General features: G+C 42.8%; 2 protein-coding genes across 2 annotated transcripts; one reads left to right on the top strand and one right to left on the bottom strand.

Annotated features, from left to right (window-relative positions):
• Positions 1–1,420: 1,420 nt before the first annotated feature.
• Positions 1,421–18,127, bottom strand: GTPBP10 (GTP binding protein 10). The gene is made up of 10 exons (XM_058678274.1): positions 18,000–18,127; positions 16,643–16,836; positions 15,393–15,484; positions 14,065–14,209; positions 12,395–12,468; positions 11,020–11,072; positions 8,554–8,661; positions 7,796–7,873; positions 4,266–4,389; positions 1,421–1,868 (listed from the first exon to the last, which is right to left on the bottom strand). Exons 1-10 carry the CDS (start codon positions 18,030–18,032, stop codon positions 1,606–1,608), a joined length of 1,164 nt encoding a protein of 387 aa, XP_058534257.1. The 5' UTR covers positions 18,033–18,127; the 3' UTR covers positions 1,421–1,605.
• Positions 18,128–25,885: 7,758 nt separating this feature from the next.
• Positions 25,886–26,254, top strand: FAM237B (family with sequence similarity 237 member B). Its single transcript, XM_036493723.1, has one exon. The coding sequence runs from the start codon at positions 25,886–25,888 to the stop codon at positions 26,252–26,254; it is 369 nt and encodes a 122-aa protein (XP_036349616.1).
• Positions 26,255–26,590: the final 336 nt, after the last annotated feature.

The following is a 26,590-nucleotide window of genomic DNA, read 5'->3' as shown; positions in this document are numbered from 1 at the left end:
GACTGAGAAGCTTCATGCAGAAGGAAGGGAACTGCCCATTTTACTTTAAATGCTTTTGTACTGTTTGTACAATAATTTGTGTACTATAACACACAGGGAAAATGTTCAGTTTGTAAGTATTTTTAAACTTTCCAGCAGAAATTCAGAAACTGTGATGTCACTCTGGCTTCTCTTCAAATCTTTCCCCTTTTACTAAAGAAATTATGATGATTTACAAATATATTAGTAATGTTTAGAGGTTGCATTTCTTTTCTCTCTTTACTAAAATAGGATGTAGACAGTCAAATTAGCACATAAGAAAAAAAGACACAAAGATCGGCCTCCTCCAACAGGAAAATAAAAATACTGATATTTAGGTAAAAATTATTTTCTAAGAGCACAAATCATATCTATCAACTTACTTCTGCTAAACATTATATTTATTACATATTATAAGTAATGCTTATTACTTATTAGTGATTTCTATTATCACTGAACATTTCCTTAAACAAGGTTTCAAAGCTTTGTATCTTAGAGAACTAGTACATATGGAGTGTAATCAGGCACATGCCAGACTCAAAAACAAACTGTTTATTCTAGTAATACCCTAAGGAACAGTTCTCCATAATTAAAAAAAAAAATCTCAATGAAGGCATCATAAGTCAAGGAATGCCACACAGTCACTAAGGCAGACCAGTCACAAACTGGCAACCATGTGATTTAGAGCTCCCAGTGCTTTTATATTGTTATACAAAAGAATAATTTAAAAAGGTTTAGTTCTTGAAAAACAATACAGACTATCAATAACATTTTTCAAAAGCATACAATTTTTTAAACTAATACAATTTCATTACCATTTTCTGAGTAGAAACATAAAAATTTTATGTATTTTTTGAATACAGCATGATTTCAAAATATGTACAGAGAGGTTCAATGGAGCTAATTAAAAATACCTTACTTCATTTACTGATTTGTGGTGAGAACACTGAAAACTTATTCTGATGATTTTTTTAAAGATTTATTAATTTTTATTGGAAAGGCAGACTTACAGACGAAGACAGAAAGATTTTCCATCCACTGGTTCACTCCCTAAGAGGCCGCAATGGCCAGAGCTGAGCCGATCCGAAGTCAGGAAACAGGAGCCTCTTCCAGGTTTTTCACAGGGGTAGAGCGTCCCAAGGCTTTGGGCCATCCTTGACTGCTCTCCCAGGCCACAGGCAGGGAGCTGGATGGGAAGTGGAGCAGCCAGTACATGAGCTGGCAGCCACATGGGATCCTGGTGCATACAAGGTGAGACTTTGCCACTGAACCATCGCACCAGGACCTTACTTTAAAAGAATTTTGTGCAACAGCTATCCAGGATGTATTCATACCAACTCAGTCTGCGTCCCTGGCTCAGCATCTACTTCCCATTCTCCGCCATCCCCAGGCCATGGCCACCACTCTGCTTTCTGTCTCCATGATTCCCAGTCCTGCAGATGTCACAGAGTAGGCAGATCATATAGTGTGCGTTTTTGTTCCTGGCTTATTTCGCTTAACAGTAAGTACTCCAGGTGGACTCACACTGTGGCAAATAACAAGATTTTAGGGCTGAATAGTATTCCATCAGTACTGTTTTTAGTAGGCTTAAATTCTGTGTATTCTGGAACCTGTAAGAGTATGCGCTGAGGGTGGTTCATCATATGATAGTGTATTGGATGTCTGTAAATTAAGCAGTTGCTTCTTATGATGTGCGTCACTTTCCTGGCTGGCAAGTGCATCCAGTGATTCTCTTAGACAGCTCTTTAATTCTTCAATCCCGTCTCCAGTAACTGCAGAAATGGGAATGACATGTTGAAACTTCACAGGCTTCTCTGGAATCATGTTTCTTTCGATTAAATGCAGAAAATCTGAAACGAAACGAATCCAATTTGATTTTCAAGGTCTTCGAAAGTAGGTCAAAATTATGTTAGAGGTTTGTGAAGCAGGGCACTGAAAACTATTCTTTTGTAAGATTTTTTTTTTGTAAACTGACATAAATATTGTGCCTATTCATGAGACCCATGTGATGGTTCGACACATGTATACAATGTATGCTGTCCAATCAGGGTAAACATATCCATCCCCCACACACATACATTTCATTATGGTAGAAACATTCTAAGAATACTTTTCTTAAAAAAAGAAATACATAGCACACGTTATCATGATCTGCAGTCATCCTAGCACACAACTGAAGAGCACACTTGTTCCTACTAATTATAACTTGGTACTCATCCCTCCCCAGCTTCTTGTAGCCTCAATTATACCCTCTATGTTGACAAGATCACCAATTATAGATTACAGAGGAGTGAAATCACGCGGTCTCTGCACACTTTGTTTGCTTCCCTTAATGACCTCCAGTACCAACCATGCTGCTGCAAATCAGATTGCTTCCTTTCACCAAACAGTACTCCTTTCTGTGTGTGTGCCACATTGTCTTTATACATTTATCAGAATGACACTTGGTTTGTTTCCATTTCTTGCCTACAGTAAACATGGGAGTACAAATGTCTCTTCCACGGACACATTTCACTTCCGGGAGTGGGAGAGTTCTATTCACAGTTTTTTAGGAACCTCCGTATTATTTTTCACAATGGCTGCACTAATGTAGATCCCACCAACAGTATGCACAGATTTCTTTAGCTCCACATCCTCACCAGCACAATGCTGACCTGATGAGAACAGTTCATTTAACTGGAGCAAGCTGATTTCTCACTGCAGTTTTTATTTCACTGTGATGCTGATTTGTAATGCTGAATGGTGATCATTTCTATGTCTTCTTTTTTTTTTTTTTAAAAATTTATTCATTTTATTACAGCCAGATATACAGAGAGGAGGAGAGACAGAGAGGAAGATCTTCCATCCGATGATTCACTCCCCAAGTGAGCCGCAACGGGCTGATGCGCGCCGATCCGATGCCGGGAACCTGGAACCTCTTCCGGGTCTCCCACGTGGGTGCAGTGTCCCAATGCATTGGGCCGTCCTCAACTGCTTTCCCAGGCCACAAGCAGGGAGCTGGATGGGGAAGTGGAGCTGCCGGGATCAGAACCGGCGCCCATATGGGATCCCGGGGCTTTCAAGGCGAGGACTTTAGCCGCTAGACCATGCCGCCGGGCCCTTCTATGTCTTTAAAGAAGTATCTGTTTAAATCTTTAAACAGAAGCTTTCCAATGGGATGAACTAGCATTTGTACCAATCAGAACATCAGGGTTGAAAGCCACAGGCTAAGCCAAGGAGGGGCTTGGTTTCTGAGATCTGCAGACACCAAAGGAAGTTCAGAGAGGCCAGCTCAGGAATCGTCACTGTTTTATGAACAGCTGTGAATTCTTGGGGTACATTCACTTCTGAAACCTCCAATTAGCAAACAGAATAACTCAAAGTAAATCACATTAAGCAATGAAGAGTTGTATCAGGAAAAGCTTATATTCTAAGACTAACTTATTAATTCAAGAACAGCTGTACCATACATATTACACAAGAGAATTTTTTTTGAGAGGAGGAAGGACCTTCTGATGTTGTCTTACTATAATTTCCCCAATTGTTATTCCAAAGACAAGCACTGAGAGAAATGAGTACCACTTAGGAACATGTTAGACACTTACCACTCGCCCTTCTCTGCCTCCTCTGTATATGAAGTTCTCTATTAAGTCTCAAAAATCTGAAAGCATCATCACCACAGGACGTGGAATTTTTGAGAAAGTTTCTTTGCATGAAGTGATCTGTTTAGGAAATACTTCGGAAATACTTTCAGAGCAACACCATCTATTTTTCTGTGTCTTACACACAACAGGACTCGTTCCTCAAGGAGTGATATGCTTCAGAGATGTACAGAACTGATTCTGGAAAGAAGCACAACTCCTTGGACCTGCTGGCTGTTAGGGCAATGACAGCCCAGGGCCTGCGAGGTAGGTCAGTCAAAGCCAAGACTGCTCAGGCAGATGCTCACTTCCGTTTCCTTTCATCCACATGTCATTCACTCTCTTTAAGAGGTTAGCTTAAATTCTACTTGTTTGTGAAGCCCTACCTTTAGTCTTTCTTTTTGTTCACTTCCTTTAACTTACTGGGTATGTGAGATTCTCGAACCTGATAATTTATTACATTTACAATGCAACTTAAAGGTTATCAAATAGTGCATTGTTTCTTCAAATATACATGGTTATTCAAAGTAGGAACTGTCAGTTTTCTTTTCCAGTGATAAAATACTTAGCTTTCTCTGTACATGGTAAGTATTTATACGCTGGGATGGAAGGAATGAACGGCTTTACCTTGAGGATTCTGCAGCTGGTTCATCAGTTCGTGGAATTTATCTTGTGCTTCAGGCAAGTCCATTTTATTAACGGCCAGGAGTGCAGGTTTTGTCTGAAGTTCCTCTTTGTACAGCTCCAATTCCTTTAATAAGTAAACAAATAATAAATAAATAACTTACTTTACAAAAGTATGTATAAATTAGTTTCTTTGTGATGTCTTTCTTTAATGGTATGGGTAACCTATCGGCTAATCACATTACTAGAACATACTATATCTCACTAACTACAAAACTAGTAAAGGAAGCTAAAGAAAATATTTCTGGTTAGGTCATGTGTTAGTATATTTTAGCTCACATGACATCTGGTTATGCCCACACAGATGCAGTGATAATTGATGTTTTTCTTACAACATTCTAAGAAACAGTAAATGTAATCAGAAGTAAATCTTCACAGCCTTGGATTAAGCTACCATTTCTTAGATATGGCATCGAAAGCACAAACAAAAACTCAGATGAGACCCGAACAAAAGTAAAATTTTGGGATGTTGCTATTCAGTTGAGTTCCGTATATGTAGGAGATTATGAGCCTTATCAGATGTACGGTTTACAAGTATTTGCTCCCATTTCACAGGCTGTCTCTTCATTTTGTTTCCCTTCTTGCACAGAAACTTTTGCGCTTAATGTAATCTCACTTTTCAGTTTTGTCGCCTCTGCTTTGGGTATCACAGCCAAAGCATCACCGGCCAGAGACCAACATCAAGCGGCTTTCCCTTACATTTTCTTCTGCAGTAAGACAGTTTCAAGTCTTACGTGTAAGTAATGTTAATTCATTTTAAGTTGATTTCAACATAACAGATAGAATTGGAGTATAATCTCATTCTTCTGAATATGAGTATCCAACATCGTTTATTGAACATACTGTTTTTTCCTGTTTGCATATTCCTGGTACCTTTATCTAAGATTAGTTGACTAAAAATGTAAATGTACATCTGGGTTCTATAATAATTTCTTTAAAGATTATTCTTATTTCTTTGAAAGGCAGAGTTACAGATAGCATAGGAGAGACAGAACCAGTGATCTTCCATCTGCTGGTCCACTTCCCAGATGGCCACACATCCAGGGCTGGGCCAGGCCAAAGCCCAGATCTGGAGCTCCACAGGCAGTTGGGCCCTCTTCCAATGCTTTTCCAGGTCCATTCACAGGGAGCTGGATTGGAAGTGAAGCAGCCGGGACTAGATCTGGCACTCATACAGAATGCTTGTGCTGCAGACAGTGGTTTAACCTGCAGTACCACAATGCTGGCCTGTGGGCTCAACATTCTGCTCTGCTGTTCTGTGCATGTATTTTTATGCCAACACCAAGTTGTTTTGACTAATATGGCTTTGTTGCAGAGGTCTTGTAATCAGTTAATGTGAAGACACCAGTTTTTCTGATTTTGTTCAATATTGCTTGGTTATTTGGGTTTTTAAATGTCTGTTTATAATGCCACTGAACACTGCACAGAATGTGTAGAGCACTTCTGGTAGTATGGGCCATAGTTAATCTGGGGGACTTAAACAGATCATCTTCAGAAGACACATCAATAGCCAACAGTATACCAGTAAATGTTCAATATCACTAATCATCAAGGAAACACAAATTAAAACCACAAAGAGACATCAGCTGTTAGAATGACCATTATCAAAAAGGTGAAAGATGGGGCCAGTAGTAGCAGTAGGTCATAGCATAGTAGTCTAAGCCTCCACCCGTGCTGAATCACGTCACAGTGGATCCACTTCCAATTTAGTTCCCTGCTTATAGTCTAAGAAAGCAGCAAAAGATGGCTCAAGTCCTTGGGTCCCTACACCCATTTGGGAGACCCAGAAAGAACTCCTGGCTCCTGACTTCGAATTGGCTCAGCTCTGGCTCTTGCACACATTTGGGGAATAAGCCAGCGAATGGAAGATCTTTCTATCTCCCCTCTTTTTATAATTCTGCCTTTCAAATAAAAATCTAAAAACAAAATCTACAACATGTTCAAAAGGATATGGAAGAAAAAAATCCTTGCACATCATCGGTGGTAACATGCATTAGTATGGACATCATAGAAAACAACATGGAACTTCCTCAAAAATAGAACAATCATGTTCATATGTTCATGTCCCAGCAATCCCACTGCTGGGTATATATCAAAAACAAAGAAGCCAGAGTGTCACAGCAATAGCCCTGTCCACTAAAGCATGGGTGTAGCAATGAGCATAAACAATGGAACAATGGACTACTCTGCAGTCTTCTAGAAATCCTGGGGTTTTAACACTATGGATGAACCTGGAGGACATGCTCAGTCAAAAAGAGCAGATACGGCATACTGTAACTACAAGAGTCCAGAACGGCTGCACCGCGCCCCGCCCCCCCCCCCCAGAGCTGAATGCTGCTCCCCAGGGGCGGGGACGAGTAGATATGGAGTCCAGATCAAAGGGAACAGAGTCAGGATGGGTTCTGGAGATCTACTGCACAGCATGGTGACTGTAGTTAATAAATGTACTGTCAGACTGTTATGCACACATGTTAAACGGCCACTTGGGGTTCACATTTCTCACATTCCAGAATGTTCCCGATCCCACTTCCTGTTAATCTATCTGAGAAACAGTGAGTAATGGCCCAAGTATTTGGGTTCTTGCCACCCAAATGAGAGATCCAGGAGGATTTGTAAGGACCCAAAAATTTTATCCAGTGTATCAGGTTTTGTTAAGTTTCTATTTACTTGAATGGCAGAGTTACAGACTGAGAAAAGGAGACAGAGAGAGGGGTCTTCTAGCCACTGACTCACTCCCCAGATGGTCACAATAGCTGATGCTGGGCCAGAATGAAGCTGGGAGCTTCTTCTGGGTCTCACACACGGGTACCGGGGACAGCTGGACTGCCCCCTAATGCTTTCCCAGGTACATCACTGGGGAGCCGGATTGGAACTAGAGCAGTCGAGACTGAAACAGGCACTGGTATGGGACTCTGACACAGCAGACTAAGGCTTAACATGCAGTGCCACAGTGGTAGCCCTCCTCAACCCACACTGTTAACAATTATAGAGAGCCTGACGTGACAGCGTAGCGTCTAAAGTCCTTGACTTGAACGCACCAAGATCCCATATGGGCACCGGTTCTAATCCCGGAGGCTCCACTTCCCATCCAAATCCCTGCTTGTGGCCTGGAAAAGCAGTCGATGACAGCCCAAAGCCCTGGGACCCTGCACCCATGTGGGAGACCTGGAGGAAGGTCCTGGCTCCTGGCTTCGGATCAGAACAGCTCCAGACGTTGCGTTCCTCTCTGTCTCTCCTCCTCTCTGTATATCTGCCTTTCCAATAAAAATGAATAAATCTTAAAAGAAATTTATAGAACCAGTGACTATTAAGGAACTGCAGATAGCAAATTTTAATAATTCTTTAATTAATATAAAACATATAAAGTTGAAATATGCACTTATTCTATTTATTATGCTATTTTATATAGTCCAACATACATCAGAGAAGATACACAACAGTGAAAAAAAAAAGAAAAAAGAAAACAAACCTACTTTTGTAAGCAGTATTATGGTTTCAAAGGCAGTTCTGTAATGAGTTTGGGATGAAAGCTGAAATCCAGAAATATCAACCTGAAAGAAATAGAGGGGAGGAGACAGTTCATAACATATGGAGAATAGCTATATTACATTTCTAAAGTGGAGATTATTCTCTCAAGCTAATAATTTCTCAATCTATACTGCACCAGTTATTTAGTAATTAAAATAAGTTTAAGAAATTGAGGTGTCAAGACAACTATGACTATTCTGATAAAATGATGGTCTGCCAACACAGGAAGCACAATCTCATCCGGAACTCCACCACCACCAGTGAAGCACCTGACAGTCCACACTGCAGGATGTTGGAACTCCTACGGAGCTACTTACTGACACCTGAGATAGTGAACAATGCCACTGCATCCCCTACTACAAACAGAAACTAGGCTTTATGTTTGACTGCCACCTGACTGTACTTAGTGAATACAGTTAGTGAAATAACACCTGCCATGCAGCCATGTTACTTATGATGAGGAACCTCTCCAAGAAAGGTATTCTTTGGTAATTTCATCATTAAACAAATACAGTGTTCTTATACAAGCTGAGACAGCTGCATCACTAGGCCATACATCCTTACCATCATCATCGCAGTCTGTCACTGACCCAGATGTGCCATAACACAGGACTGCACTTTCTCTTCAAATTTACTTATAAAAATCCTCTACAAACATCAAATCCACTCATTTCGACATTACTCTGGCGTGCACAAAACTTACAACAAAAAGCAGGTGCCTCGTTCTTTCTACATGCTTGAGGAATTTGTGGCCCATTCCTTTGTTCATGTGTGCTCCTTCTATCAAACCAGGGAGATCAGCTACAGATATCTAGTAAAAAGATAAGTGTGATAAAAGAGAAAAACACAAGACCAATTACATTTCAAATTTTCTTATTTCCAATATTGTTTCAAGTTTATGATCATCACTGCATCTTTGGAAAACCTATATATCTTTATAGCAGAATCAATACATATTTTTAAAAGATTTATTTATTTGAAAGACTGACAGAAACAGAGAGGGAGACACAGACAGAAACAGCTTCCACTGATTGGTTTACTCTCCGAATGGCTGCCAACAGCTGGGGCTGGGTCATCAGCAAGTAAGTAGCCAGCAAGTCCACCCAGGTTTCCCCTAAAGGTGGCAGGGGCTCCAAGTTACTGGGACCATCTATGGCTGCTTTTCTAAGACAAATCAGCAGAAAGCTCAGTAGGAATTAAAATGCCAATACTAGAACTAGAAGTCACATATGACCGTTGGCACTGCAAACGGCAGCTTAATCCAAAACACCACAGTGCCATCCCCCAAATGTTTTGAAAACCAGACTCTTTCATTGCCAGATATTTGGGTCTCTTGGCAACAGCAGCAAGAAGCTGGAATCAGGAGACACAGCTGGAAACTGAACTCAAGCATATCCTAACTGCAGACATCCTGACCCAAGCATCCTAAGAGCTGGGCCAATCCCCTGCAGACATCCTGACCCAAGCATCCTAAGAGCTGAGCCAATCCCCTACTCCTAAATTACCATTTAATTTCACAATTTTATCAACATTATGAAGACCCTCATTTGAGAAGGTAGAGTGTACAACAGAGATCTCATATCCTGAAACTTCCTTTAGAGGGCCTCTACTGATTTCCCTTACAAATTAGCTGTAAGCAATGTTCTCAGGACAGATGTGAAGCGCAGTTGCTAAGAAGCCACAAGACAGTTGCTAAGAAGTCAATCAGAGTAGCTGTGTTCAAGTCCTGGCTCCCCTCCCTACTCCAGCTTCCTGCTGACATGTACCGTCGGAGGCTGCAGCTAACACAGCTCAACACATGGAGGCCTGGAGGGAGCCCCTGGCTCCTGGTGTGGCCTGGCTCAGTCCTGCCTTTGCAAGCATTTGGGGAGTAGCGGAAAAAAAAGTGGATATTAGACCTTTCTGTCTGTTTCTCCAGTGATAACATAAGTAACTTTTAGAATTGTTTTTTTCCTCTAAATACTATTCTCTATAGCCATATTATGTTACATAATATTTATAATTTTAAAATTTAATGTTATATGTAACTGCTTTTACTTTTTACTAGTATGTCACTATTTAAAATGAATATAAATCTTTTACAGCTTTTGAATTACACCATGGCACTCCAGGAAAGAAACACTGACACACCGTTATCATCCGAAGTCCAAACTTTGCGTTAGGGTTCATTTTCAGTTGCCATCTTATCCCTTGTGATAAATGACAATATCATCACACACAGAATCACTTCAATACTGTAACAATTCTGAGTAGCCTGGTCCACCGCCCTTCCTCCCTGACCCCAGCACCACTGCTTCCTCCAAGGTTTGCCATACCTCCAAGACCACAGGGTATGCAGCCTTTTCAGATCGGCTTCACTTAGTACTACGCAACTAAGGTCCTTCCTTCTCTTTTCGTGGCTGCATAGCTCACTTTTGTTCAGAGCTGATTCTGGGTATATCACAATTTAACCATTCACCTACTGAAAGATCTCCTGATTGTTTATAAGTTTTATTAATTATGAATAAAGCTGCTAGAAAACATGTGGGTATTAGAGAATTTTTCCAAATTATCTGGGTAAATACTAAGGGGCACAACTGCTGTATTTTAAGTTATAAAAGGATCCTTCCAAGTTCATGGAATGATCTTTTAATTCCATTTTCCCTGAACTTTATGAACTCTCTCTAAATATACTGTTAAGCACTATTATTTCCCTTTGTTTGTTTGTTTTAGCTGTATATAGAAAATAAACATATATCAGGGAAAAATAAATTTTAATAGCTAGATGAACCCAATATTCTATTGAAACTTTTTTTTGCAAAAGGAGCAAAGTCAAAATCATTTCCATGAACTTTAGACAGTATTTCTAGGATATGAAGATCGATAATAACCCTATATGGTTAAGAAAAATACTAATCTGCAATGAAAAAAAATAGCAGTTGAGGAAATAAAGAAAATGCAATGCTGCAGTAATAAACTGGACCTTATATTTGAAAAAGGAGAAACTGAATTCTTACATTTTACTGTGATAATAACGAGCAGAATTAATGTGATCATATTTTACCGACCATAAAATAAAACCTTGTAACTTTTCCCTAACACTGCAGAAACAGGCAAATACTACAACATCAATGAGTCAAAACAAAACACTTCCTTACTTAATCTAGAATTTTACTTTAAAAATACCTACCTGTTTAAAATCCTTATACATAATCTTTCCAAGTTCGGGCTTTAATGTTGTAACTAAAAGGAAAACAATTAATTAAGGCTGGCACTTTGAAATATCCTTGTCATTTACAATGTATTGAAAAAGCTACATGATTTTTATAATCTGCACATGCTTAATCCTAATCTAATCAGTGGCCCTCGAAGCTCTTTAAGCACCCCCAACATGCACATTGCATACCTGGAGAGGCTCAGAATTCAGGTTCCTATCACTTGTATGTGAGTGACATTTTTTTCCTTTCTCATGCAATTATCCTTAAGCTTTAGAAATCCTGTCTCTTGCCTCTTACCTATGACTTTTTGCTTTTCCTCTTCCTTCTCTCTCTCAAGTCCAGTGAACTCTGACAAATTAGCTGGCCAGCTAATTAATAGTAATGAGCGCAAAATGAACTCTGGCTTACCAGAGCATAACCTAAGAATGACTTCATTTTATTTGCAGGTCAGTATTATTCAGTGTTGTTTTGTTCAGTGATGGCAGGAATCTCGACTCTTACATCTAACCTCCCATTACATCCTAGTAGCTGCTGCAACAGCCTACCAACTGATCTTTCCAGATCCATGGATGCCCCACATCAGTCCACTCTCTGCATCACAGGCAGAAAGATCTTTTTGAGAAATCAAAGATAATCATTTTACTCCTTGCTTAAAGGCTTCTAGCTGCTTTTAAGATGCAAACATCATTTACACCCTAAATGAGGTTCTATGTGATACAGACTCTACGTATGTCTCCAGCCTCACTGAGTCCCTTTTTCCTTTAAATTCATATTCTGTACACACAAATCTACTCCCTACCTCGGAGTCTTTGCGTATAGGCTGTATCCTCTGATTTAATAACCCCTCACCTCCATTCCCATCCATTGATTAACTTACTATTCTTCAGATCGCAGCAGCACACTTCAAGCAAGTCTAAAGGAATCACCTATACTGTTGCAAAAAAACCCACTCATATTCCCTTATATTTATTAGTGATATATGGCCCTCCACCGCTAGTTTGTAAGCACAATAAAAACCAGCGCAATAGCTATTTCTGCTACATCCATCTTTCTGAACTTCATGTGGTTTCTAGAAACAATGTTTGCAGAATGAATGAGAAGCATCCATCTCCACCTTCCCAGCACTAACCCCAGTGCTTGGTAAAGCATAGGTGACTGACAAAATCCCAACGAAAGCAAATGATTATGCAACAGGAATAAATGCAACCAGGTAAATGTCCAATAAGCGCAAGGAATTTGCCTGAGGCCTTAGGAGATTTCAGATATGAATGAGAAGTACAAATGTTCTATCAAGTTCAAACCACGGCTAGCCCTGCACACTTAAATACACAATCAGATTATACTCACATGCATAATCTGCAATAGCAGGCTTCGCGTGGGAAATCCGACTTAACAAAGAGGATTTTCCAGCATTTGGGAATCTAAAAGGAGAAATAAAATTCTAAATCAATAACACTTGTCTGTTTCTGCATTTCTTTTTTCTTTTTCTTTTAAAGATTTTTATTATTATTGGAAAGCCAGATATACAGAGAGGAGGAGAGACAGAGAGGAAGATCTTCCATCCGTTGTTTCACTCCCCAAGTGAGCCGCAACGGGCCGGTGCTGTGCCGATCCGATGCCAGGAACCAGGAACCTCTTCCAGGTCTCCCACACGGGTGCAGGGTCCCAAAGCTTTGGGCCGTCCTCGACCGCCCTCCCAGGCCACAAGCAGGGAGCTGGATGGGAAGTGGAGCTGCCGGGATTAGAACCGGCGCCCATATGGGATCCCGGAGCGTTCAAGGCGAGGACTTTAGCCGCTAGGCCACGCCGCCAGGCCCTGTTTCTGCATTTCTAGCAAATTCAAGAAACATTTTTCTCTGAAATTTCTGGGACTATAAATGGAGAATAATCTTGAAAAACTGGAGAATAAAATACAAAAAAAAAGATAATCCTATGCTAGATACTAAAGATACTGTGAATGTTTCAGCATTGAGAAATAATAAAATGACTGTTATTCAAGTAACAAGTAAAAAAAAAAATCTTGAAAGTCGCAATGGACAATATATGTAATCTACTACATGTGGCGAAACAATGACAAAATGTTATCCAAACCATTATGCCAACTGCCTTTAAAAAAATGTTTTGTGAACACTTTCAAATGCAGATAAAAGTATATATAGAAGAGTAATTAATTCCTTCAACAAATATTAATACGTTCTCAATATATTTTTCATGATTTGATCTGCTTGAGCAGAAACCCAAATCAGGCCTGCCTTACGGGGCAGATACATCTCTCCCAGCTCCTGGAATATAGGCTCCGTCTCCACCTTGTTCTTCCTTTGCGATTTACTGTCCCAGAACTTGCTCACCTGTCCAATGGAACTTTCCCTGGCCATGTACTCCGGATCTTTCTACTGGTTCCTACACAGCCTCATTCGCATGCTCCACTGTCCTAAATTTTTACAATGTCTAGACTTTTTTAAGATTTACTCATAGCTAACTGGTCTTCCTTTAATTAAATAATATGAGGTGAACGTTTTTACAGTGTAATTTACCTAAGTTACCTAAGTCCATTAGACTCTCCAATTTTTCACTATTTATAAATACCACACATACACAAACATACATCCATATACACACACGCATATATACAGTGAAAGAGAATACACTGTTAAGTTACTTCCCAGTGGTAGGATGGGTACAGCTTTGTTTTTTTCTGCATTATACATGCATACTATTTGTCCAACTTTTTTCTGAACTTTAAACAATACAGTGATTAGCCTTGAATACGTATCTTCAATCTGTCTTTGGATAAAGTTCCACATGTCAAAACATCAGGCTGAAGACAAAATCTGTCTTGACTTGTTATTGTTGAAAAATAACTGCATTTAGCAGCATACTTCCAAAGTGTGTGTGTGTACGTATGTATACACACATATGAAATAAGTCAGTATATATACATACAGTATATTTTAGAAATAATTCTGGCCAAAATTTCCATTTTTTCCAAAGTACATAAAAATATAAAGAATACTTACCCTACCAGACCTACGTCAGCTATAAGTTTTAGGTCAAGGTGAACTATTCGTTTTTGGCCTTTCAATGGTAGGAAATCTGTTAGTAATTTACCACCAAGACCTCCTTTAGCTATCAAAATTCTGTCTCCCTCTTTATTCAATTCTCCTTAAAGAGAGAAAAAGACAGTAAAGATGATTTTTTTTATTAATTACATTGCATTATGTGACACAGTTTTATAGGTACTGGGATTCCCCCATCCCCTCCCCAAACCCTCCCCCCATGGAGGATTCCTCCACCTTGTTGCATAACCACAGTTCAAGATCAATTGAGATTAGTAAAGATGAATTAAACAAAAACACTAACATGACATTTTCTTTCAGAAACACTGAGCAGGAAATTGTAATTTGCAAGTCTAAAAGGTTAAACACAGGATTTTCTTTCAAAAATCTTATCCTAGAAAAATACTTTTACAAGCAGCTCAAAAGAGCTGCTACAGTCTACATATCAAATAAGTACCTTTGTATCTTTTAAATAGTCTTATATCTAACAGTCCTTTTTGAACAATTTTATATCATTTGTAAAAAGGTTTTCTAGATCCAGAGTTGAACTAGTTAGTATAAGGTTGGGCATCTGGCCTACTGGTTAAGCTGCCAGCTGACACACAGGACGTGGAGTGCCTGCGTTAAGTCCTGACCCTACCCCATGACGCCAGCTTCCTGCTAAATGGAGGAGGCAGTGATGAAGGCTCCAGTACAGGGTTCATGTCACCATGGGGAAACCTGGGTTGAGCTTAGCTCATCACTTGCACCCGGCTGGCCACAGTGAGCATCTGGGTAGTGAACTGCTTCAGCGCATGCGAGCTCTCTCAGATTCCATCTACCTGTCCCAATCCCTCTGGCTCTCAAATAAATATAAGTAAAAAACAATAATGTTAACATTAAAAAGATTCTGCAGCAATCTCCTAAAGCTCTCATGTAATTTTAGAATACATATACATTCTTGGGTGAGCATTGTGACACTGTGGGTTAAGCCACTGCTTGGGACATTCACATTCCATATTAAGTGCCTGTTCAAATCAAGTCCTATCTCCTCTTTGAATCAAGCAGCTTCTAACACACACCCTGGGAGGCAGCAGATGAAAGCCCAAGTACTGGGATCCCCACCACCCAGAAAGAAAACCCAGAGGGAGTTCCGGGCTCCTGGCTTCAGCCAGGCCCAGCACAGGCTGATGAAGGCTTTTGAGTAGTGATGGAAAATCTCCCTTTTTCTATCATTCTGCCTTTCAAATAAGTGACTGTATTTTAAAAGCACACATTGTTCACAACCTCAGAAGCTGCGCCACACTCACCTATGACTTGACCATTTTCGTCCGTTACTGAAATGCCAACAGGTACAGGGATTTCAAAGTCTTTTCCTTTGGAGCCTTTCAGTGCGCTAACCCTAAAAACAAGCAAACAAAATGAGCTAAGTTAAAATAAGAAAGATCTACTATGGTAAATTGTTTACACTATAAGCAAACTTAAGTTTACAAAGAAAAAGCAGCAATCAATCCTGTTTAATGCAGATGTTAAACAAATATTAACAAAAACGCACTAAAAAATTCTGCCTATTTAATTGGATTTTAGACTAGAGTCCCACAAAAATGGCATTAAATTTAAGTTACCAGAGTACTAATAAAAGCTGTCTTATTTCACAATGAACTAAAGGCATTACTTACCTAAAGAGACCACTGTTACAATACAAAAAGGCTTAAAATAAAACTAAAACAAAGCCATAGAAATCCACTGACTGAGCAAATATTTAAAATTTAATCTCAAAAAGGGCTCGGCAGCGTGGCCTAATGGCTAAGGTCCTCGCCTTGATCCCATATGGTTGCTGGTTCTAATCCCGGCAGCTCCACTTCCTCTCTATCTCTCCTCCTCTCAGTACATCTGACTTAGTAATGAAAATAAAATAAATCTTTAAAAAAAAAATTAATCTCAAAAAAACAAAACAAAAACCAGAGGATTCTCGAAAAAGTCAAGGGACAGTTAGCAGTGCTAACACCTGGCTGGAAGGCTGACTAGGGACTGACTGGGTTGATGGAGTAACACAGTTTTTTAAGACCTTTTTTTAAATTTATCTAAAAGGCAGAGTTACAGAGAATGAGGCAGGGAAATAGAGCCATCCTCCACCACTGGTTCACTCCCCGTGGCCACAACGCCTGGGGCTGAGCCAGGCGGGAGCCAGAAGCTTGGAGCGTCTTCTCGGTTTCCACTTGGATCATCCTCTGCTGCTTTTCCCAGCGCATTAGCAGGGAGCCACAACAGAGGTAGAGCAGCTGGGATTGAAATCAGTGTCAGCATGGGATGTTGGCACTGCAGGAGGAGGCTTAACCTTCTAGGTCACAATGCCAGCCCCTACAGCTAAACTATGAGAAGGGATCCCTAAAGGTTGCAAGAGATAATTGAAACAGATAATTACTGTTTCCACAAAGCAAGTGCAAAAATCCAAACAGTCATCAGAAGCAATGGCTTCCAAAGCCCAAGATGTTCTTTAGCACCAGCTTCCTAGGAGTTAAGTGCCTCAAACTTGTGCGGCCATGCAGCAAGAACTCACCGGCTGTTGGCTCCTCCCGCAGCCACAAACCGCTTCTGAGGATATTTGTCTTTCAGTTGCTTCAGAGTCATTTTTCCATGGGCTACAACCCAGACGTCACCACCTTTCCCACCTTCTCCCCCCAAGCGGGGATAACCCATTCCACCACTTCCTCCCCTGGCGAAGATTCGTAGGTTGTCAACAAAACTTCCATACTTGAAAAGAAGAAACGAAAGAGGTCTGTATGCCAAACATGCTCATGTGCTTAATAACTCAGAACTCCTGTGCAGCTTTCTGTTCTGCTAAGTTCTTTCAGGCATCTGGGCGGGAGGGACTGGGAGACTTTCAGTATGTAACTTTGTTTTCCTCTTAGTTCACTTACTTGCAAGGCAGTGTGACCGGGAAGCCAGACTTTCCAGATGCTGGTTCACTCCTTGTACAGCCCCAAAAGCCTGAGCTAGGGTAGGCCAAACCCAGGAGTCTAGACCTCCTCCAGGTCTCCCACATGGTGGCAGGGGTCAAGGACGCGAACCCTAGTTCATTGCCCTCTCCCAGACACATGAGCAGGGTGCTGGAAGCAGAGCACCGGTGACTCAAGCTGGCAGTCATACGGTGCACTGGCATTGTAGGTGGTAGCTTAACCGACTATGCCACAACTTTTCCCGTCCCGCGTTTCCCATCTTTCATTGCCTTTGGTTTCCTAGATCAGCGACCTCCAACAGGCAGAGATCCTGTGGACGAACCTCTCAGGCTATCCGTTCAGGATAGCTACTTGCATTTATAGTCTTCATGCTGTGAGTCACTTAGGATAGTTCATAAGCATCAATAACATCTGAACATCTGTTTCGCAAACATTCAAACGCCGTTTTAAAGTCCCTTCAATTTGAAATGTCTTCTCACGGCACTACCAGAACCAAAGACTGAGCAGCCTCACTGAGGGCAGCTTCTCCCCAGCGTGCCTGGCCAAGGCGTGTGCTTCTCAACTGAAAACGTGAAGCTCTAACCTTTTACACAACTTGATTCCACGGCCGGCACTGCACAGAGGAACCCAAACTCTCTACAAAAAAATCGCCTCAAATTACGCTTTTTAGAAAGATCTTAAGAACACTGGAGAAAAAGACAAAGTAACATGTATGGAAATTAAAAGGGGACCAAAAAAAATCACCAGTTTCTAAGTCTCCCCCAAAAGGAAAAAGAAAAGAAGGTACCCCATTTCCTTATCCCAGGTGCACACAATTCCCCCAAAGAATCCCAAACCCTGCCCCCAGATCTTTCCCATCCCAGCCCTCCAAAACGAAAGTGGGGCGACGTGCGAAAGCCAACCAGGGCCCGCACTCGGGGCCTCAGGCTCGAGGCTGAGAGGCAGCAATGCACGGACCTTTCGGAACAACAAGCAACTGCAATGCACCATGATTGTGGAGGAACCGGACTCGCTCCCGCCGAGGAAGCCCACGCTCGAGCAGGGCGCCGCCTTTGTACGTCACCGACGGCCGCCCAGGCGATTTCTCCTTCGCTGGGCCCGCGGTCTGGCGCATGCGTCGTCGGGTGAGCTCGCGAGGCATGAGGCGCGTGCGCTGTGCGTCGTTTGCCCGCGCCCTCCTGCGAGGCTGAGGAAATGGGCGTGTGTGGTAACGAAGCAGGCTGCGCGCGGACGGGGCCGAGCAGTGCTGCCGGCGAGGAAGAGTTAGAAATACGAGTCCGCACGCTGATAGAAGCTCTGGCAGACAATGGGACTGCACGCGGCCAAAAACCCACAGAAGCCCGACTGGAAGAAAAAAGAAGTCTGAGAAAACTGCCGTTGAAGGACGACCTGAAACATTTCAGTACAAGCCGCGCCAGAGCCTTCCTCAGACGCAGGCTGCCTCAGGCTGAGCTCCCAGGCCTGTCAGGTCGCCGCGGCTCGGATTCTGGTCCAGAAATGTAGACTTCCTGTGAAGCAGCTTTTGAAAGACGTTCCTCCGTCTCTCACTTGTCCCCCATCTAGGCTGTCAATGTTTAACGTTTGTGTTGCAGAGGCAGGAAATTTGTCTCCGACTAGTCGCTGCTTGTTTCTTGGCCAGGCTGTCAGCGCCAGCCAGTTGCGGCCGTTTAGGGAGTGACCCAGCAGATGAAAGATCTGTCCTCCTCTCTACAAAGCTTGCCTTTCCAATAAAAAGACATACATTTTAAAAAGAAAGAAATACTCAGGCGAGAATTATCCCTGTGTCTTCGCTCTGCGGGGCCCTGTAATCAACAGTCAGTAAAGTTGTAATAGTTATAAAGCCTGTCAGGAGTTTGTGCGTTTCCCCACTATATTATTACTTTAATGTTAAATATTTTACTCTAAATTAGTCTCCATCGGCGGATTTATCCTTCACTCAGGGCATTAAGCTATGACCGTGTTTTTGTTATCTCCTTAAACACTCAGTGGTGGAAGCTTCTCTCATTTGAGTTCCTCATGTTTTTGCTCACCTTTAGATGTTTTTAGTCTAATCTTGATAAAAATGACACGGTTGAATTACTGTCTTTATTAGGTCCTCCTACTATGTCAGAATAGCATTAACGCCAATGTATGCAGGTTCTAATGCTTATTTGTGACCAGTGAATAGAAGCCTGTAGCACTTTCTTTTCCATGCATATATATGGAAACTGATAATAGCAGATACAAGTTAGATGAGAAGTTGCTATTAAAATATCTCAAAATGCTGAGAACCTTTTCGTACTATAAACAACGCAGAAAGCGTAAGATTTATCCTGAACAAAAACACCACAGTCAGACTCAATAACAGAAAACAACCAATTCAGTTAAAAATGGGCGAAGGACTCCAATAGACACTTCTCAAAAGGAGAAATAGCAATGGCCAACACACATGAGGAAATGCTCACCACCACCAGCCGTGGGACAGGCGCATCGGAACGGCAGGAGCTGGCGCTTCACCCCATCGGCTAAGAGCAAAAGGAGCGACACATTTTCAAGAGGATGTGGACAAGGGAGAACACGTATGGTTAGTGACAACGTTAGCTAGCCCAGCCACTGTGGAAAACAGGATGGAGAGCTCTTTAAAAAATAGACTGGCATATGACTGAGCAACCCCACTATTGGCAGTATATCCAAAGGACATACTGTATCAAGGACATGGCTGTACTACCATGCTTATACCATGTTCAGGATAACCAGAATTTGAAATCAACCAAGGTGGTATCCATGAGCAGGTGAATGGATAACGCATGGAATATCATTCATCTGTAAAAAAAAAAAATAGTGAAATTCCACCATTTTATTGAAATGGATAAAATTGGAGGATATTATGTTGAGTAAAATAAGCCAGACCCAAAAAGACATTATATTTTCCCTGGTAGGTATGAGCTAAAACAATAACAACAACAATAAAATTTTCAGTTAAAAAAATGCCAGAGGGCTTAGTGCTACTGGCTAAAGTCCTTACCATGCAAGCGCCAGCGTCCCATATGGATGCCAGTTCTTATCCTGGCTGCTCCACTTCCCTTCGAGCTCTCTGCTTGTCGCCTGGGAAAGCAGTAGAGGACGGCCTGAAGCCTTAGGACCCTGCACCTGTGTGGCAGACCCAGCAGAAGCTCTTGGCTCCTGGTTTCGGATTGGCTTGGCTCCAGCTGTTATTGCCACTTGGGGAGTGAACCAATGGATGGAAGATCATTCTCTCTGTCTCTCCTCTCCGTAAATCTGACTTTCCAATAAGTATAAAATAAATAAATCTTTTTTTAAAAAAAATGCTTGTACATATCAGTATTCTAACAAATAGAACAAATTTGTGAAATTTTGTTTTGCCAATCCAATGGTTAAGAATGTTGTACTACTATATTTTTAATTATTTGTAACTGTTTTAAAATTTACTGTATATAGGTGAAATGATCATTTCTCCAATTCTTTTTATAGCCATACATAATAGTGAAAGTTTTTATTTGGTGATCATTAACCTTTTTGTTTTAATGCGAATATAAAATATCTCAAATTATGTATGTTGCTACATACATAAAAAGTGAAGGCTTCAGACAATGTGCCAATTGTCCCAAAATAAAATCTTTGTAAAAAGTGGATGCATATTAATGCCTTTATTCGTCGAGATGTGCCGCTCACTCATTCCTACACCAGTTTGAGTTCCTAATTTGTTCCACTACTCAATCCCTGGTAATAAAAAGTTGGTCTCAAACTTCAGCATGTAATCGAATCAGGGGAGTGAAAACCTGCAGGGGTTTTCAGCCAGACCTGAACGGCAGCCGTGCTTCCTGCATGTGACCCAACGGGACACTGAGACACCTTGCGCTGACTCAGAAGAAGGTGGCAGTGACTGAGCAAGTCAGAGGAAGACTCTCCATCTAGTCAGCAAGTGGTTCCCTCTCAGGAGCCTGACAGAATGGTGTGAGAAGGGTTGTGTGTGCTCATCCTCACAGCAGTTTCACATTGAACAACGCTAGAATGAATCCTAATAAAAAGAAATCATCCTTTGGTATCTCCTTAAACCCTCAGTGGTGGAAGCTTTCTCATTTGAGTTCCAGAAGTTTTTGCTCACAATTGGACAATGAACAGTGCTGAAGACATTTTGTAAAGGTTTATTTATTTATTTTTATTGGAAAGTCAGGTATATAGAGAGGAGGAGAGACAGAGAGGAAGATCTTCCATCCATTGATTCACTCCCCAAGTGGCTGCAATGGTCGGAGCTGCTCCAATCCGAAGCCAGGAACCAGGAGCCTCTTCCAGGTCTCCCATGTGGGTGCAGGATCCCAAGGGTTTGGGTCATCCTCGACTGATTTCTCAGGCCACAAGCAGGGAACTGAATGGGAAACAGGGCTGATAGGGTTAGAACTGGCGCCCATGTGGGATCCTGGTGCATGCAGAGTTAATTGATTAAGTTAGTATAGGCCTGGAGAATGTATTAATAAAAAATTTTTGTCTTTATCAATTTTTTTCTATGATAACATTTATTTGGGAATGATATCTCCTATTACTTTTATCTTTTTTTTTTCCCCTTTTGAAATGTAAAGGGAAAAGTAACCTTCCCCATAAGCTTGTAAAGGTTGATCTTGGCCTGTGACAATTGCTACCTGTATGCCATTCATTTAAACTTATATTTCTCTTCACCTACTGTGTACATCTCCCTTGATAAGAATGATTATATCTGCTCATTAATGAACATCTCTCATAGGAAATGTCATCTTCGAAAAAAATGTTAATAATCGTAGTCTTGCTATGAAGACTCCTGACAGATGAAAGGCAGTTTTTCCTTTTTATCAAAGAAAAGTGGTGCTTTAATAGCTAATGAACGCTTTCCCTTAAAAGAAGATGAGATCTAAAATGTATAAAAATGAGTTAGAGTTCACAGAGGAGAGAAACCAGTAACTACAGCAATTTCATATTGCTTCCTTCTAAGATACTGAAATGCCGCGACAAGAAAGCAAGCAGATCACATCAAAATATTACCGTAAGGCTGGACATAAAAGGCTATAGCAGAATTAGACAGGATGTAAAATTAAGTAATCCTGATCAATTTTACCTACAGAGTCACACAGGAATCACTACCAACTCAAAGCTATGATCCATCTGGTCAAGCATTTTATTAAAAATAGTAAACTAAGTGCAGGAAACCTACTATGCCAGTGCTCATCATCGTGGCTGAGTTCCGGGCAGTACTGTTGGGTGGGTAGAGCAGATAATAGTCCGTTGGGTTGTTTTGCCCCACTACTTCTGAAGAGCTTGAGCCCACTCAGCCTCACTTTGTGTCTGACTTAATAGGGCCGTGGTTGGGGCTCGGATGAATCAGTGACTCTTTTCTCGAGGTACGTTTGGTGAAGATGACTGTGGTCATTTTTACCATGTCAATTCAGATGTCATTGTGATTCCCAAATTTCCATCCCTATGCTTTTTTTTGTTACTATTTTCAATTTAAAATCTATTTCACTAACTAATGTATGTACTTGAGAGGCAGAGAGAAAGGCAGTGAGTGGGAATGAGAGTCACTGTCCTCTGGTTCACTCCACAAATACTGCAATGGCCAGGACTCACGCTGGGAGGGGACGCTGCTACCTGTCATCACCGCCTGCCTTCCAGACTGTGCGTTAGCAGGAAGCTGGAGCCAGAGGAAGAGCTGGGATACCAGTCCAAGCTCTGAGACACAAGATATGGGCATCTTACTCACTAGACCAAATGTAGACGTTGTTACCACAGCTGGGTTCTGTGCAAACGTGTGTCTGTGTTGTTACTAACGTTCATGAGCACCTGTTCATATGGTTTAGAACCCAGTGTCTCCATCTCCCTAAGATCTTTAGCATACCTCAGTTTGGAGCCAGTAGCAGGTGGGACAACACATGCAGAAGGCAGCAACTCTTTCAGCACCATTGAAGCTTGACATGGTGAGTAGCTAGCTTAGCTGCTGCTGCGTTCTTCTGCGTCCTTGCTCCACCTCTGTCCTGCTGTTCCTCCTCCCTGACCCGCCGACAGTGACTGCACATTTACTGCTCACGTCAGAGGCAACAGCCTCCCACGTGCTTCCTCACTAGCTCCCTTGCTGGGCCCTTGTTAGTGGCTTCTGTTTGGTCCTCCAACAGTTCCTTTTCAGACTTTTTACCTCCCAGACATGTGCAGTTGTGCACACTCTAATACCTATAATACATTCCTTCTTGCTCCCTTAATTGAACTCTGACAGAGGAAGCATAGAAAACAGGACAATGCTTTAATTACCTCTCAGTGAGATAACTAAAAACATACAAAAAATTCAAGGGAAAAGATAGCTGTTGGAGTGTCAGTTTGAGTGCAAGGCGCTTCACTTCCCATCCATTCCCCTGCTGATCCACCCCTGCCACCCGCTTAGGAGACAGGACCGAGGCTAGGCTCCGGCCTTGACCTGCCCAAGCACTGGCTCAAATGCTTGGGTCCCTGCCGCCCATGTGGAAGAACAAGGTGCAGTTCCTGGCTCCTGTTTTGGCCTGGCCTAACCCTAGCCTTTGTGACCTTTTGGGTCATGAACCAGCAGATGTTTCACTATTATTATTGTTATTGTTATTATTCATTCATTATTATTGTTTCTTTCCCTTCTTCTTGAAATTCTGCCTTTCATATACACTTTTTCTTTCTTTTTTTTTTTTTTTCTGAAAAGACTTTAATCTCCCAAATCCTATGTTCCTTAACAGGATAGAAAATGTAACTGTGATGTTTAGAGCTGGGGGCCTATGGGAAGTGATTGGATTAGACAAGGTCATTGAATCCTGGAGCATTTATAAGGAGATCAAGGGGCACACAGAGGTATGCCCACATTCCTGCCATGCCACACAGTCCAGGGGTACACTCCCAAAGCCTGTGCCCCTCCCTCTGTTTTCTTGTTCCTATCTCAGTGACAATGTTATATTTGTCTGTATCTCCTGTCCTAAAAAAAATAATACTGCCTTTTCTCCCTTCAGTTAGTCAGCAGTCAAGGAGTACTTGTTTCTCTGTGGGGCTCTTATCTGTTACAACTTCATTTCCTGCTTTTTCCCCTAGGGTCATTGAATCACACTTTGGTTAATACACTACTACTAAGGTTTACTAGGGGCAACTGCAATTGTAGGTCTTTTAAATTAATGTCTTTCATTATAATGAGTCAGAAAGTTAATAAATTGAAAAATCATTCTTTTTGTCGGTGTTGGGCAGCATCACTCGGTCACTGTATTCTCCCAGCTGACTGTGCTTGTCTGGATTCTGTGGGGAACGAGGGTGGCTGTGTTTCCTGGAGACACACGTTCTAGCCAGAGAAATCAGATAAACAAGCATGACCACAGTCAGGGGGTCGTTTGAGGGGTGGGCTTCTGTGGGGACTATGGGCTCTGCCGGGTTGGGCGCCCGCTGGTCTCACTGCCAGGACTCGGGGACCTTCCCCCGGGCCGAGCAAGTAGATCCTCTCCAGCTCCCTCAGATCCTTGGGACACACGGAACAAACTTAAGACAAAGTCCCAGCACTGATCCAGAGCCGGGACCGGTGGCGAGTGCAGACGGAGATCACAGGGACTGACCCAGAGGCTCCATCTCCTAACGACCTCCGGGGAGGTACCAGTGCCAGTGATTTTAACGGTGCTTCGCTCTGGAAGGCTTAAGCTCTTAGTCAGATGGATCGATATTATCCTTTTTATCCTTTTTTTTTTTTTTTTTTTTTTTTTTAGCTAGAGGAGAGAGCCACAGCGTGATCCGAGTGGAGCGAGGGGCGCGGGAGCGGCGGCCCGCGGGTCCCGGGGAGCCGGGCCGGGGGAGGGCGGTGCCTCCGGTGCGGGGCCACTCCCGCCCTGCCCCTCCCTCGGTCCCTAGAAAAGGAGCGCACCGGAGCTGCGGGAGAGACTCGGGGTGCCCCGCGGCCGCAGCTGAGCGCGCAACGCCGCCCTCGGCGAGCAGAAGCCTCCCGGGCACCGCGCGAGCTCCGAGCTCGGAGCGCCTCCCGCCGCCCTGGGCCGGCGGGCCCCGAGTCTCCGCGGCCACCACCCGGCCCCGAGCGAGCACCGCGCGCGGCCCGCAGCTCCCCGGTCCCAGCGCCGGCTCCGCCTCTGCGTCCTGGAGACCCCACCTGGGCGGAGGGCACTGCTCGCGGCAGCTGCTCGGTTCCAACCAGTCCATTCTTCACTTTTTCGTCAAGTGGCCACTGCCAACCCAGTGCGGACAGTCTTCAGCTTGCTGCGACAGGACAACCTGGGTATGTTTGGTTTCATTTGACTTCTCTCTTAAGTGCAACTTTTTTGGGGGCGAGGGGGTGGCCGAGTCTCAGGAAAGGCAACCCCGGGTGCTGGATCTGCCCCGGTGCGCTGGGTAAGGGTGCCCCCGCGCAGTGCCAGCCTCGGGCAGGAACTCTGTGGGGTTTCTGCAGCAACTTTGACAGATGGAAACCGGTGCTTAGGAGACCCCGGGCTGTTTCAGTTAGTGGATTTGTAACATTTCAATCACCCAAACCCACACCTTCTCGTGATCACCCACCCAGTGGGCTGAGGTGGAACCCACTGGGACGGCAGGATCACTTGCCTTCTGCTCTCTCCCGACTAAAGCAGCCTGTGATAAACACAGTCATGTCTTCCTAATCGCGCGTGGGACAGCAGAGGCTCTTGGAGACTACTTCTGGTGCCTGTTTGAAATGTTCTTGCAAGGGAAGGTCTGAGCGCAGCTTAGAGAAACCACCAATGTAAAGCAGGCGCATCTATCAAAGCCAAGTGTGTTTTTCCCAAGTTTTAGATCACTGAGAGACTGACTAACTTTCTAAATTAAATATATCCCCCGCCCCGTTCTTCTTTCTCTGGTTAGAAATGGGTTCTGCCCCGAGGAGGTGGTTCTCGCTGCCCCTGAGCTGCCTGCTGCTCCTCAGCCTGGCCCGCGCCGACCTGGCCTCTCAGAAGGGCGTGCTGGCCAGCGTCAGCCCCGGGCTCACGGAGGACGTGGACCTCCAGTGCTGGAACGCCTGCTCCCTGACACTCATCGACCTCAAGGAGCTCCGCATAGAACACAACGCGGATGCCTTCTGGAACTTCATGCTCTTCTTGCAGAAATCCCAGCGGCCCGGCCATCACGACGTCTTTTTGCACATGGCCCAGGATTTCTGGGACATGTACATCGACTGCCTGCTGTCCAGATCTCACGGCATGGGCAGAAGACAGGTGACGGCTCCCCGGGCGTAATTCCCCAGAGGCAACCACTGCAGGCAGTTTAAATGTGTATTGCAGTGTATAGTTTTATTAGAAATTCAGTATTTAATCCTCGGCATTTTCCAAGTTCATTCAACACGCCAGCACATTTCCTGTATTTAGTTTTCCCTCCTCAATGACCAGCTCTGATTTTTCGTTTTGACTGATTTTATATTATTTTGGAAACTGTGCAAGTACTGATGCATTAACACTTGGTTCTTAATGCTCTTGGAATTTCCGAGTTTGGCAATTTTATAAAAATTTATTGTTTCTCCAAGACTAAGTAGTTCATAAGAAAATAACTGAACCCTGAAAATAATTGAACTCATA

Source organism: Ochotona princeps, chromosome 20, assembly GCF_030435755.1.
Source record: "Ochotona princeps isolate mOchPri1 chromosome 20, mOchPri1.hap1, whole genome shotgun sequence".
In the NCBI taxonomy this organism is placed as follows: Eukaryota; Metazoa; Chordata; class Mammalia; order Lagomorpha; family Ochotonidae; genus Ochotona; species Ochotona princeps.
The sequence above is the reverse complement of the archived record's forward strand: the minus strand, read 5'-3'. Positions and strand labels throughout refer to the sequence as shown.

Coding starts and splice junctions, on each gene's coding strand:
- FAM237B (XM_036493723.1), top strand. CDS start 25,886: ATGGGTTCTGCCCCGAGGAGGTGGTTCTCGCTGCCCCTGAGCTGCCTG.
- GTPBP10 (XM_058678274.1), bottom strand. CDS start 18,032: ATGGTGCATTGCAGTTGCTTGTTGTTCCGAAAG. Junction 14,210..15,392: donor CGAAAATGGTCAAGTCATAG/GTGAGTGTGGCG, acceptor TCTCTCTTTAAG/GAGAATTGAATAAAGAGGGA. Junction 4,390..7,795: donor CCATAATACTGCTTACAAAA/GTAGGTTTGTTT, acceptor TACTTATTAAAG/GAATTGGAGCTGTACAAAGA.